General features: G+C 39.6%; 2 protein-coding genes across 4 annotated transcripts in view; one reads left to right on the top strand and one right to left on the bottom strand.

Moving 5' to 3' along the window:
* Positions 1-33: 33 nt before the first annotated feature.
* LOC111340374 (organic cation transporter protein) lies at positions 34-10517 on the bottom strand. Its single transcript, XM_022947220.2, has 11 exons — positions 10366-10517; positions 6161-6431; positions 4774-4920; positions 4161-4441; positions 3475-3714; positions 3258-3392; positions 2853-2932; positions 2429-2537; positions 2130-2202; positions 1400-1608; positions 34-1117 (listed from the first exon to the last, which is right to left on the bottom strand). Exons 1-11 carry the CDS (start codon positions 10368-10370, stop codon positions 958-960), a joined length of 1710 nt encoding a protein of 569 aa, XP_022802955.2. The 5' UTR covers positions 10371-10517; the 3' UTR covers positions 34-957.
* A 476-nt stretch (positions 10518-10993) lies between these two features.
* The window catches only part of LOC111339915 (uncharacterized), a 21168-nt gene continuing 17412 nt past the window's right edge, over positions 10994-14749 (top strand). Inside the window, exons 1-2 of one of the 3 annotated variants that reach the window (XM_088752504.1) lie at positions 10994-11942; positions 12395-12451. The gene's annotated coding sequence lies outside the window, so the exon portion shown is untranslated. Of the gene's footprint in view, positions 11943-12391; positions 12452-12485; positions 13447-14749 lie in introns of those variants that run through there. The other 2 variants (XM_088752503.1, XM_022946649.2) reach the window with 2 other exon arrangements.

Raw genomic sequence — 14749 nt, 5'->3', positions numbered from 1 at the left:
CCCTTGTCTCATCATGATATCAATTTCATGAGCTAAAAGTTTTACAGTCATTTTATTATTTCCATTTTATAGTATTCAAAGAAAAAAAAATTAACGCGCAAAAATTGATCGCAAGTTATATAGCCCTGAACGGTGATGCTACAATAGACAGTCCCTTAGCTACCCTGATACTATTGTCGTGTAAAACGCTTCCAGCAGAAAGATAAGCACCGTATTTCACAACTCAAGCATTTATTATTTTTCTCAACCACGAGGTCGCGTAAAACCACATGACCCTAATGTAACCAAATTAATGGCACGCAATGCGTGAAAACAAGATAAATGTGTAAAAAAAAAAAAAAAAAAACGGAAACAAATATCAATGTTCAGTCGCGACAACCATTAATACTTCAGTGTCATTTTTTTTATTCCACAATGACTTCATTTCTGGATCTTCAATAACGGCCACATCAGTAAGCAAAACTACGAGGAGATAAATGCTGAAAATCAAGCAACAATGGATGTACTGAACACAAAAAAGCTCCGACACTCAGTAGTTTGTAAAGCATCAATCAATTCCCATTTTATTCAATCAAATTAAAAACAGTTCTCTGGCTTTCTTTAATTTGATGTCTGCGTTATTCCCACGTGCCTCATATCTATGGCAGATTATACAGCGTAAACCCCTTACAAGAAGGGAAAAGCCAAACCGAAACTGAAGAATGGTAAATCACGTAACTGGTGACTCCTCTAGAAATTGAACCAAACAGTCTCAACATTAATATTTGTAGTGAGTCAATAAGATAACAGGGTAAAGAAAGTCTGTTGCCGCAAAAATTTTATCCCCTGCAATTTTATGTTTGAGATAATAATGAAATCAAGTGTAAGTGGGGAGATAACAGCGATTCCCACTTTGTCGTAATCCTTGCGCTAAAAAACACTATTCCACATATACAGTCTTAAAACATCTAGATACAGTTATACTTTGGACTCTGGGGAGCCATCTTCCCCAGTGGTCAGAGGTGTTGTCTCTTTTGGGTCCTCGGGTTCTTCTAAGCTTCTTCTTTTTTGGGTCTCATCGGAGGTCTCCGTTAAAATGTGCGCATTTTCTCCGTTTACTTCGTTTGAGTCCTGGGAACTGTAGAGATAAAGTTAACATTATACCATTAAGTAATAAATCTGGTTCAGATTTAAACAATGTGTCAGCCCAATTTTAGTTTCACGAGGCACTTCTTCAGGGAAAAACTTGCGGCATCTTTGATAAGACCACAAAATATTAGTTCAGTATAGAAGAAAAAAATAAAAGGGACCAGAATAAACTGAGAGGAAACAAAGATGTCTTGAGATAGAGCAGATTGAATTGGATTTCAAATGACTGTCATTTTTTCTTGAACAAATGCCAATGCTTGATTCTTCGTACCTATTGCATGGAAATGAGATGAGAGGAGGTCGTGGCTTTCCCATCCAAATGACACCGTAATTCTCCTTAGAAGTTTTTATGTCCTGCACCGTCTCGTGCATGTTGGATAGAAGAGTTTCGGGAAGCCACAGGGACACCAAGGCAGCGATAATGGTCAGAATACCCAGTATGACCAGAGGCAAAGTCACAGACACACCAGGCAGCTGAGCCTATGGGCGCAGAAAAACACAATAAAAAAGGTTACGATGCTGATGCAGTTTAGAGACGAGAAATAAAATCGAACATTTGTGGCTTTCTTTGAGTCGCAAATTTGAATGTTCTGATAATACGCGAAAGCAAACCATTTGTTGACAGGGTTTCTTTGAGGCTCAAATCTCAGGCAAGATCAGGCGCAAACTTTCAGCTGCAAATCTTCAGCGTAAACCTGCTGAGTACGACAGGCTCCGTCTCACTTATCTTGCCCCTCGAAGTAGATTAAGCACAATCTCAAAATAACGCTTACCACAAGTAAGAAAAAACTGACCAGACTGAAAAGTGCAATGAATACCCCCCAAGTCTGATAAAAGTTTCTTCACACTTGAAAATACGATTTATAAAGTGTTTGATCAGGGCAGATTAACTGTACGTAATGTACTGGCATGAAGGACCAATTTTGAGCTAAAGACTATGAATATTTGTGCGGGGAAAATGTAATCTGCCACATTTCTTTATTTCCGACGGTGCAACTCACCAGTGCAATGATGAAAGGAACAACCATGCCTCCGATACGAGAAAAAGTCGAGCAAGTACCAAGAGCCATATTCCTGTAAAAGAATTGTTAATCAGTTAGACGCCATTGGCGGTGAAACGTTTCGAGGGAAATAAAAAAAAGGATTCATCAGTTTGCAACGAAAGATGCAAGATATTACGATCCGTCTGCTTAAGTCGATGGATTCGAAACGGTTTACGAGAACGTCAGAAACACTTCGGATATCATCGGAAATCTTCGAACAATTGACGTCTGTCATTCACGATTATGGTTCAGATTACCTGATGGTCGTCGGGTACAATTCACTGCTGTACAAGTATACGTTTGAGAACGAAGCTGATCCAAAGAATCGTCCAATCAGCGCCAAGGCTGTTATCAGACCTTTCAGATCTATTCGGACAAAAGGCACCATCAGGTTAATTATTTAGCTTCATTTCGGTCTTTCTTAATTACAAATTCTCGTTGAAACTGTCCTTTATCACCAAGCTGTGTTTTTGTCGAGTTGCATTTGGAAAGCTAGATTGAGAGATAAAGTAACGTCCTCTACTTACCAGTTTAATTTTTCCTTGCATATATCCACCTTATTTTGTAAGAGAAGTCCCCCTTGCGTCATTTCTATTTAGTTCTTATCATTTCTTACTAGCAAAACAATTTTGACTACACAGAGTCATAAAAACCAATAAAATCATTTTTTTTTTCACCAACCTTCTGGAACAAGAAGAACAAACAGACACGAGAGACCGCTGATCATCATAAACACGCAATGCGGAATACGGCGACCAAACCTGAAAGACGGGAATAAAAAGAAGATCATCTTTTTAAACACAGCGGCATGTAAACAGGCAGCAGCTACCCCAGAACTGTCATTTTGTTCTAAATACCCGATGTGGTACCTTTGCAGTGTCGGTTTTACATGAAGCTCAAACTCCCCGAACATATAAATTCCACTTATTTCCCTCCTGCCAAGAAACGCGGGCTCATAAAATGGTACGAAATCGAGGCTTTTAATATTGGGATACAACGATGAACAACTTAACACTCTCAGCGTGAAGAAATTTGTATGGTAACAATGGAATCAAAATAAAAAAATAAAAGCTGTCAAGCGCTTACTGTTTGAAGACAATCCATGCCATGGGAGTGTGTGGTAAGTCACTCACAAACATCAGGAAAATGTTTAGATACATATTACCAGCCAGGCTAGGGACATACAGCATGATTCCGTAAAATATCATGCTCAGGACCAGCCTAAAATAAGATGTGAAAGATTAATCTCAGAGTTGAAGTTGCTATGAAAATAAAATGAAATGACTATGTTTGAAGAACAAACCAGTTATAACAAAGAATCACAGTTCTTCTCCTCAGTCTTGGTGTGCGCACGAGATCAAGAGGTGATCGCCTGACCTCCGACGTGACTCTCTTCGAAGCCGCTTTGCATTCCTCCAGCAAGGACATGAGGGTGTCTGAGTCTACTGTCATGGAGTTCTCGTCAGCGTACTTCATAACAATGGCATGAGCAGATTCTAAACGACCCCGAGCAACCAGCCATCTTAAAGACTCGGGAAATACGCTGCAAAGTAAAAGTTAAGACAGGGTTTGAAAACAATAAGGTTATTGAACTCGGACAAAGTAACGACCGTAGTCAATGCTTTTCAAATGTCACAAAATTCTCGCTAGACGGAAAGTAATGCTAACTCATTCTGATTCAGAGGTTCATGTGGTTGTGTCCTACTTAACCTGAGGGGAAGGAAGTTAGGACGGGAAAGGAGTCTTTGAGCGCTCGTGACTCCTTCACCTTTGGTCAAAAAACGCGCGGGTCCGAAGAGTCTGCAGCGTGAACACGAGCCCACTGGTACACAAGTTAGAGCAGTGGTATAATCTCGAACCCAACCAGACCAACCCCTCTGTTATCTTCTTTGCCTCTGAGTAATTCTGATCGAAAATTTTTTCCCCTGTATCATAATCCATTTACAACTCTATTGCTGACTTCCTATTCGGTTGTGTTGGCACACCCACTTCCATAAAAGATAGAAGAGACCCGCTGGAATACTGCCGATCAGTAGCACTTGTCTCCAGTCTCTAACCAGGTACGCGGTCATGACCGTGAGGCAAGCGCCTATGACCCAGAAGACATCCTGTATTTTTCCAGCCAAAGTGCGGTAGGTGCAGCCTACCAGCTCCAGAATGTACACATAGTGCCCCACGAACAGACCTGTTATCGCAGCGCCCGCACAGAAGCGGAGGAAAGTGAAGAAGGATAAACAGTCCACAAAACTTGACGCCAGGCTAAAACACAGCTAAAATAATAATGATGAAAAAAAAAAAAAAAAATGAAAGGTCACGATAAAGGAAAGGTGTGACAGACCTCGATATCACATTTTGCGACCTAGATAAGAAAATCATGATAGAAAAAATGTAATTTTCATTGCCCAAATAGTGGAATCTGGAAGATTCAACTCAACCATTTTCTTCAAAGAAACTATCATGGTTATTGATATTTGCTTTACTAGGGCTATTGCATATATTTCCAGGCTCTTATTACTTAAGACTGTCCTTGGCTTCAAAAAACATCTCATAGTTTTCTTTTATTGACTCAGACGTTGTGTGCAAACCAGACAACTTGACTCACCGCTAATGCGCTGCAAAGAAAAAGACAGAACCTCCTTCCGAAGAAGTCTGATATCGCCCCAAAGAAGAGAGATCCAGCCATCATTCCAGCTACAAATAGCGACTGAACCAAGGCGGCAATGTTCTTCTTGTCACAAATCAGATTCCACTGAGAAAAGAAAGACGCACCATGCTTAAATTAACAGCATATGTTAAAATCCTCGCCTTTCATGGTTTTAAAACAAAATAAACGTTACACATAATTTTTAGGAGAACCCAAAGATTATGCCAGTACCTTTATCCACCCCCATCTCCCCCCATTCCCCCCACCCCCCCCCCATTCCCTCCAACGCTCTTAGCCTGCGTACCAAACGGTTTTGGAGGCACTGGAAAAAAGAGCGAGGAAGGGTGTGTGGTCAATTAAGATAGGCTATGCAGTAAGGTACAATATTAGTTCAGTGTTTTACTTTGCACCTACTCTACATCTTCACATACTGCACCCGATGGCACTGAAGGCAGAGGAGCTCTCCTTCCCATTCCTCTCGCGGCTTAACGCACCTCAAAATTCGCCCACTTCGTCCCTTTCGTGGCTAGCGTGCAAGCAAGCCCTACTTATAAGCGCTTCAGGGCGAGTGACTACACTCGCGGAAAAGAATAAGACCTTGGGCAATTCAAGTCGGCGTGAGGTCTGGAATTTAGTAGAGCCAGACCCCTGGCAAAGCTCTCCCCGACTCGTTTGAAATCTTCCCGCAGGTGGAGGGACGCACGTCCTGCAGTTCGCAGCTGTTTTTACGTACCCTTCATTGGCTTCCAGTAGAATTCAGGATTCAATTTAAGATTATTGCAATTACTTTTAAGGCGATTTATGGACAAGCTCCAGTATATCTACAAGACCTCATTAGCCAAAAGGAAGAAAAGAAATACAATTTAAGATCGTGTGCAATGGGAATCATGCTTGAAACGCGTAGAACTTTAACTATAAAGACATTGGGAGACCGCACTTTTTTAGCTGCGGCGCCTAAATTGTGGAATGGGTTACCATCACAAATACGAAATGAGTATAATTTTAATAGGTTCAAAGGATTACTAAAGACCCATCTTTTAAGATTAGCTTTTTATGAGGACTATTTTTTTATACTATGTATATACTACATTTTTATAGATCCATTGCCTTTTTATAATATTTTTATTTATTTTGGATAACTTATTAATGTCGATAATTTCATTTCATGTAATGCGCATTTGATCATCTATTACATGTATTTTGCCGTCGTAATGGCTTGTCACGCATTCGTGTCACGTTTCAGAACGCGAGACGCGTCAAATACGTCCGCGCTACCCTCCCCTCCCGTTAGGATGATAAAATTCTAAATAATTAAAGGTTTACACCTCTTACGGTAAATGCTTACCTCAGTCACAGTACTTGTAAAGGATTTGTCGAAGGCATAACTGGTACAGTTGTCACAGCACTTACTTTCTTCGCAAGTGACGTTGGGTGTCACGCAATAAAACTTTGGTGTACCAGTGGCGAACACCAGCGAGGCTATTTGAATGGCGCTCGGGACTATAACAAGGAAGCATGATGAAAAATACAAAAACTTCTGCCACGAACCAAATTCACCAACATAAGATAAGATATCGTCAATATGGCGAGTCTCGGCGTCTTTTTCTTGCACCATTCTATCAAATAATTGAGGGAAAATAAAGGGAAAAAAAATTCAAAAACTAGTTTGCGATGAGTTGAAGGCTAATTTTCACTCTGACACTAGGGAGAATACACTTGAAGGAAAACTGTGGCTGATTAATTCGCAGAAGAAGAATTATTAGGATTGTTTGGTCGCTTTTGTTTAAAATGTCTCTTTACAAGGCTAATTGGGTATTTTTTTACTAATTCTTCAGAAAAGGCATTGATCAAAATGAGAAAGCATCAATCAATACCTTTACCTCCTGAGGATCACCTTCAGGAAAATCAGAGTTTCCGAAAAAAATTAGGGATTTCAAAAAGAAGACAAATGATGGAAAAATTGAACAAACAAATAATGAGCAAGGAAGCGATAAAAATTAATTTGCGTGGCTCCTACTTTTGAGGTACCAAAACGTATTTAAAACCCTCTTTTTTGTCTTGAAAAACAACGGACGTTTCAAGAAGATGTGTTCTCCGTGGATTTCCTCTGAATTGAAAGACCTTATGCATAATAGAGACATATTAAAAATCAAAGCTAGCAAGACAAATGATCCTAACGATTGGGCATTATTTAAGAAACAAAGAAATATAGTCAATAAGCAAATACGCTCAGCTAAACAAGTTTATTACCAAAATAGTTTTAATAAGCAGACCAGCGACTCCCGAAAGACCTGGCAGACTATAAACGAGCTAACTTCTCGAAAATCTGGGAAAACGCCAGTGGCGTCACTAATAAAAGTGAACGGATTAACGATAACTAATCCGTTGGAGCTATCAAACGAATTTAATAACCACTTTGCTAATATTGGTCCAAAACTTGCCAGTGAGATAAATTGTGATAGTGGTAGCTATCAAAGATATCTTACCGCAACAGATAAACGGTTTAAGCTCCAACCCACCAATCCAACTAAAGTATTTTCACTTTTAAATAAACTAGACAAGTCAAAGGCAACAGGCCTTGACAAAATATCTGCTAGGTTTATCAGGGAATGTGCTGATCTTATTTGTGTGCTGATATGTGATATTTTCAATCAATCTATTAGCCAAGGAACATTCCCAGACGACTGGAAATATGCAAGGATTACCCCTCTTTGAGGGTGACCGCGGTGATGCTAACAATTACCGCCCAATATCGGTGATTCCAATAATGGCGAAGGTGTTTGAAAGGATCGTTTATGAACAGTTATATGCCTATTTGGAAGAGAACGATAATATATGCCAAAACCAATCAGGGTTTCGTGCTAATCATTCAACTGTAACAGCTTTGTTGGAAAATCAATGGAGTAATTTTTCTAGATTTGAAAAAAGCTTTTGACACTGTTGATCATCAGATCCTTCTATCGAAACTAAACTATTATGGTATACATGGAAAATCTTTCAGATGGTTTCAGTCATATTTGGAAAACCGAACACAAAAATGCTCTGTCAACGGTTCGCTATCCAGTAGCTACTCGTTGACTTGCGGCGTCCCTTAAGGGACCATCCTCGGTCCATTATTGTTCTTAAATATATTTATCAACGATCTTCCAAATTGCTTATCAAATTGTAAACCGAGAATGTATGCCGATGACACGCACCCCACATATGCGGGAAGCAATCTTGAGAACGTTCAGTTTTGTCCAAATGAAGACCGGGAAAACGTCTTCAACTGGCTACAAGCGAACAAACTCACGTTGAACATGACTAAAACCGAATTCATGCTAATAGGGTCGAGGCAGAGACTGAAACAATTAGAATGAACAATACTCAAGTGAGCCAGGTTACAGCTACAAAATCGCTTGGTGTAATAATAGACGATAAACTCGATTGGCATAGTCACATCGAAAAACTAACGAAAAAGATCGCCTCTGGTATCGGGGCCCTAAAGCGAATTAGGCACCTGATCCCAGCATCAACCTTACATCTCATCTACCAAGCTTTAGTAAAACCTCACTTTGATTACTGTGACATTGTTTGGGGTAGCTGTGGGAAAACGCTACGAGACAAACTGCAGAAATTGCAGAATAGAGCAGCCCGTGTGTTGAAATTCTCTAACTATGATGCTGATGCAACTGAGCTACTCGAGTTTTTAGGGTGGAAAAATCTTACACGCCAGCAGGAAATCCATAAAGCCACCATGATGTTTAGATGTCTGCACGGGCTAGCTCCAAGGTATCTATATTCAAAGTTTACGTGGCGTGACTCTGCTTATAACCTCAGGGACTCTGAAAATAAGCTTAATGTTCCACTACCGCGCACTAATTATTACAGAAAAAGCTTTAGCTACAATGGCGCCACATTATGGAACAGTTTACCACGCGATATAAGGAACACAGAGTCTATGGGGTTATTTAAACGTAAGATCAATGACATTCCTTAAGTCTAACGCACGGCATTCACGGAAAACAGCTTTAGTGTTATAGTATGTAGTTTTAATTTTAAATATCTTAGCGTATGTGATATGTATTTTTATAGGCTGATGAATTGATCGTATCTAAATAAAGATTACAATACAATACAATACAAAAAGTAACAAACCGCGACCTGTCTGTTGTGACGATTTTGTTTCTTAGATGGATGTGAGGCATGGAAAGTATTAAGAGAAAAAACAGCAACATGCTAAGTATAAGTTTTAATGTCATTTTGAAGGAAGTGAAAGTGAAGTGAAATCAAAAGGACAGCCTCTCCGAAAGTTTACCCAAGCTCTGATGCATCTTACGACTAAACAAGTCCTTGTCTAAGGCACCTAGATCTGATGGGAAAAAGTAGTTTGTCAAAGAAGCCAAAAGGCGGCTAGGTTTTACGGGATACCGACAGAATGCCTCGAAAGGGACAAAGTCCACATATTTGAAGTAAAAACAGGAATATTTTTTATGGATAAAATACCCATGGGAGACTCGAGCCGATGATAGAACTGGGGCGAGGTCAACCTCAGTTACCTTTCTTTGCGTTTGTTTTGGCAGAAACGAGATCGAAGGAAAAAAAAAACACTCTGAAAACAAAGAGGTCAATACTTAGCCGTCTAAATGGAACAATGTTTTTCATACAAGGATTAGTTTCAGCCAAAGGACTTCACCTTAGCCCTTGATTTTTTTCCGGGACAGAGCGGATAAACCGGGCGAGCAAGTGAGTTCTGTGTCGCTTAATCGGTTGACCCATCAGGACAAAGGATTCCTTGTATCCATTACTTTAACTCCCGAATTAATAAAGGATGAGTTCCTAAAGAAACTGTGGTGCTGCGTCGGTGACGGGGAGGTGGGGTATAAAAAGATAATTTGGATAATAATGTAAAGATATTTCTGAAGCTGACCTTTTGAGCGTCAGCCCTTCGTCTGGAATTCGACAAGGATTACTTAGACGCCATGCCAATGACATACGCCACCAGAAAAATATTTACTTCTTCCGTTAGTGCAGACCTAATGCAATTATGATGTAATTCAAGACGCCACCGAAAGGCGGACCACGAACGCGATGGATATCACTGTTTGTGAGCACTGTACGATGACAAGTATAATGAATTAACTTAACTTAAAAGTCCAATTACCAGGGCATCAGTCTATAAAAATGATTGCACACGAATTGGGAGATATTAAAACCTTCTCTTCCAGCACTTTTTTAGTTTCTCGGTTTTCTTTTTTAAAAATAAAGAGTGCAAATTTTAGCTGAGGATCATTAAAAGTCAGATTGCGTGCTTCCCATATCATTACGAAGCATCAGGCATCTTCCGAAGGGAGAATTTGCAGTTTTCGTGCTTTTTCAAGTCAGAAAGTTAATGCCACCCATCAACCAACTTATCTACACCTAGATTTAGCTGAAAGTGTGTACATTTTGCACGAATCTCCCATAATGAATTTGCTTTCTTGATCCAGTAAGTTCGATATTACCTGTGTTTTTGGACCAATTGCAAGAATATAATGTTAGCCCATTACGGTTGTAAATATTCCTCCTTACCTCATTAGTTCCTTGCTGATACTGTACAATGTTCAAACAAGTTCTCCCCGTTTTCAGGAAGCACGTAAATAAAAGCGTAAAGAAGCAAAACTTTGTTGGTGCAATAAATGCTTTTTCCTTCTTTGAATTTTTTTTTTTTTTTCACGTGATGTTTATTTGGCCCAAAGTGACAATGGTAATCAGACACGGGCGCTGACAGACAATCAGCATGTAGATCATAACAGATGAGGACGCGCACAAGCGAGAAAGCTGCAGTATATTCGTCTCTTATTTCGTGTCTGGCTTGCGTGACTTTTCGACTGCGCGTGCTGTCTCATGCTTTAATAGGTTTACTCCTAAAACAGGAGTTTTTACAGCATATAACTTATGACTATATTTAAAAGTATTAAAATAGTGATGACAATAGCATAAATAATATCATTGATTATAAAACATATAAATATTTCTAAAATAAATAATTAAAATTAATATACACCGCATAAATAAAAGCTCTACTGTCTTTAAATATATAAGGACACATTGGCCTTCAAATCATCTAGAGAGTTAGGGATTTGAGGTAAGTTCATATTGTTCCAAGTTCTGATAGTTCTGGGGTAGAAGGAATATTTGTATGTGTCATTCAGTGGTACACAATTTGGGTACCTTGATGGTGTGGTAACTTGCATTATCTCGGATGGTAGCGAGATCCCGACAAGGCTCCTATAGATTTTGTAGAACATGCAGGTTTGATTTATCAGTCTTCGACGTTCCAAAGAATCCCATCCTAGTGATTTAATCATCTGAGAGACACTACTGTGACGAGAGTAATCATTATTGACAAACTTTGCGGCACGTCGTTCGACCATCTCTATCTTATTGACATTGCACTGTTTATTTGGATTCCACGCGCTACTCGCATATTCTAATTTAGGACGAACAAGCGAGCAATATGCAGTATTCTTTACCTTTACATTGCACTGTTTATATGGATTCCACGCTCTACTCGCATATTCTAATTTAGGACGAACAAGTGAGGAATATGCAGTATTCTTTACCTTTACATTGCACTGTTTATATGGATTCCACGCACTACTCGCATATTCTAATTTAGGACGAACAAGCGAGCAATATGCAGTATTCTTTACCTGGGAAGAACATCGGGAAGGGATTCGTTTAAGAAGGCCAAGGGTGGAGTTTGCCTTGTTGCAGATATTATCGCAGTGTTGATTCCAAGACAAGTTATCAGTGATTGTTACTCCCGGGTAAGTTGTGGAAGGGACTTGTGATATGATTTTATCGTTCATAGAGTAAGTGAAGTTAACAGGTATTTTCTTTCGAGTAATTCCGAGGTGGTAACATTTGGACACATTGAAACAGAGCTGCCAGGTCCTCGACCATTGGTACAGAAGATCAAGGTCTTGTTGTAGAGTAAGACAGTCCTGGTGTGAGGCTACCTCTCTGTAAAGAACCCAATCGTCTGCAAATAGCCGGAGCTTAGATTGGATTGAGTTTGATATGTCATTTATGAACAACAGAAATAGTGCTGGACCCAACACAGAGCCTTGAGGCACTCCAGACACAACAGGTCTTGACGAAGAGTGAGTACCATTAACTGAGACACTTTGCTTGCGGTTTGACAAAAAGGCCCTAATCCAATTAAACATGTTACCCCTGATTCCGTAGTAATCAAACTTTATAAGTAATCTTTCATGGGGAACAGTGTCAAATGCCTTTGAGAAGTCTAATAGCAACACATCTGTTTGGCTGCGGAAGTTTATACCTTTGGCCCAGTCGTGTATTGCAGAAATCAGTTGAGTTTCACAGGAAAATTTTTCCCTAAATCCATGTTGATGGTTGATGAGGATATTATGTGAGGACAGATGTTTCGCTATGTGACTGAAAATAATGTGTTCCATTACCTTGCAACAGATTGAAATGAACGAAATGGGGCGGTAGTTGGCATGTTCTGATTTATTACCCTTCTACCAATTTTATCGAATTTGAACCAAAAGAAAGTTGCTTCCGTTTTTTGTTTATTTGTTTTTAGCAGAGTGACATCATCACAGTCATGAGGGAGCATTGTGTTAAGAGGAAAATGACGAGACAGGTATTTTCTTTTGGCGCACGCAATATTCAGTATCGCATAGTCCTGGGCTAATCAAGCAATAAGCTTAAAAGTTGAATTCTTGCCAACTACAACAATTCCTGCGTTCAGCTATCTTTGTTGAAGAAGTGAAACACCCTAAGGGCATCTCTTTCAACGTAAGAGTCGTAATTTATACGGGAAAGTACTTCTCTTTCCTAAGCTGTTAATTACTCATGTTACTTTTGTAAAAATCAAAAGTTGAGTCGTTACCAACCTCAACAGTTCTTGAAGACGCTAGGGGAAACCCCTCGGCGAAGGGGCTCCTTGCCGTGGGGAAGAACCCATTCCTGGAGGTGAAAGTGAAACACAGGAAACTTCTTCATTTGAACATGAATCTTGGGAATGAAAGCTCAGAAAATACTTTTCCTCTCGCAGCCAGCGCTAATTACTCGGGCTTTCCGAAGGAAACGCCCGAGGTATAAATTCGGCTTCGCTTTTTTTTTTTTTTTTTTTTGCGTTCAGTCACAAAACGCACTTCCACTGCAGCGCATGTGTGGAAAATTTTGCGCATGCATAGAATGAACTCCAAAGCGCATGGCTTAATAAGGCAATGGCTGCCTTCGTGGACAATTCCTTGCTTGATGTACGCGAAAGAAATTCGATGGCTATTACGCTCAAGAAAGTGACACACCGTTATCGGTAAACCCACACTAAAACTTGTGGAGCGTTTTGGGAACGTGTCGGTCCGCGAACTTTACGAGAGATCAATTTACGAGCGATCCTTTACGAGTGGACCTTCTATCGAGGAATATCAATATTATGTTTACATGTAAACACAACCGTGTATTTAGATGTGATCGAGAACCCAGTAGAATACAAGAAGCTGCTCTGAAACGTCTCAGAAGAAAGGGCAGAAAACTGAAGGAATTTGTTTATGAGCGTATCCGTCCAAGCATACCGAATTCCTCTTGGTTACGTCGTTATGTGACGGTTAGAAGAGTTACAAAGCTAAGAATGTAAGTTTGATACGAAAAGGGTAAGATTAGATAAAGTTACACAACGTGGGAAGAAGTATTTGTTGATTTGTTCTGCGAAGGTATATCGAAGGATGATTAAATGGAAGTATAGACTAGGTCAATATTTATCAGTGTTTTCTTGTAAGACTCGTATGTCTTTGTGAGAATCAGACACATGAATCAAACTATTGTAAATTGCAACTGAGTTCAGATATAGAGAAAAACTTTGGTCCTACTCCAATGTACATTGACCCTAGCAAAAGAATAATGGCACCATATAGCTATGCTAATGAATTGGTATTTGGACAAAATTCAGGACAACAGTGTGTTGCAGTGAGTTTATGCTCTTTGATTTACAATAACAAACAACGTATATGTGCACGATCCCTCGCAGTAAAGCACTATTTGAGCAATAGTGAAAATCAGACCTGAAAAAAATTTCAGGCCTGTACGGGATTCGAACCACTGACCTCTGCGATACTAGTGCAGCGCTCTACCAATTGAGCTAACAATTTTTTTCAGGTCTGATTTTCACTATTGCTCAAATAGTGCTTTACTGCGAAGGATCGTGCACATATACGTTTCATAACCGCGGTTCATACATATGTTTCATATGTTTGTTCATACATATGTTTCATATGTATGTTTGTTGTTGTTTGATTTATCATGTACGGGTTTATGTCGAATTAATTTGATGGCCTGCTCCCAGTTGGCTTGTTAGCTCAATTGGTAGAGCGCTGCACTAGTATCGCAGAGGTCAGTGGTTCGAATCCCATAGAGGCCTGAAATTTTTTTCAGGTCTGATTTTCACTATTGCTCAAATAGTGCTTTACTGCGAAGGATCGTGCACATATACGTTTCATAACCGCGGTTCATACATATGTTTCATATGTTTGTTGTTTGATTTATCATCTACGGGTTTATGTCGAATTAATTTGATGGCCTGCTCCCAGTTGGCTTGTTAGCTCAATTGGTAGAGCGCTGCACTAGTATCGCAGAGGTCAGTGGTTCGAATCCCGTACAGGCCTGAAATTTTTTTCAGGTCTGATTTTCACTATTGCTCAAATAGTGCTTTATTGCGAAGGATCGTGCACATATCACATATACGTTTTATAACCGCGGTTCATACATATGTTTCATATGTTTGTTGTTGTTTAATAACAAACAAGGAATCAATTCTGCTAATGATCTGGTGTCAATAATCAACATTGGAAATCAGTTGTATTCAAGTTTGTTTCAGTTTAACAGATAATCATTCTTAATGCAGACAGAGTTACCCACATTTTTAAATGTGTTCAAGACT

Source organism: Stylophora pistillata, chromosome 3 (genome assembly GCF_964205215.1).
Source record: "Stylophora pistillata chromosome 3, jaStyPist1.2, whole genome shotgun sequence".
NCBI classification, from domain to species: domain Eukaryota; kingdom Metazoa; phylum Cnidaria; class Anthozoa; order Scleractinia; family Pocilloporidae; genus Stylophora; species Stylophora pistillata.
Note: the sequence above shows the minus strand (reverse complement) of the source record. Positions and strands in the feature narration are given on the sequence as shown.

Excerpts from the sequence above, each read along its gene's own strand:
- LOC111340374 (XM_022947220.2), bottom strand. Across the intron at positions 1,609-2,129 it reads TTCCTTTCATCATTGCACTG|GCTCAGCTGCCTGGTGTGTC; the intron begins GTGAGTTGCACC and ends CTGCGCCCATAG. Across the intron at positions 1,118-1,399 it reads ATCTCATTTCCATGCAATAG|TTCCCAGGACTCAAACGAAG; the intron begins GTACGAAGAATC and ends TTATCTCTACAG.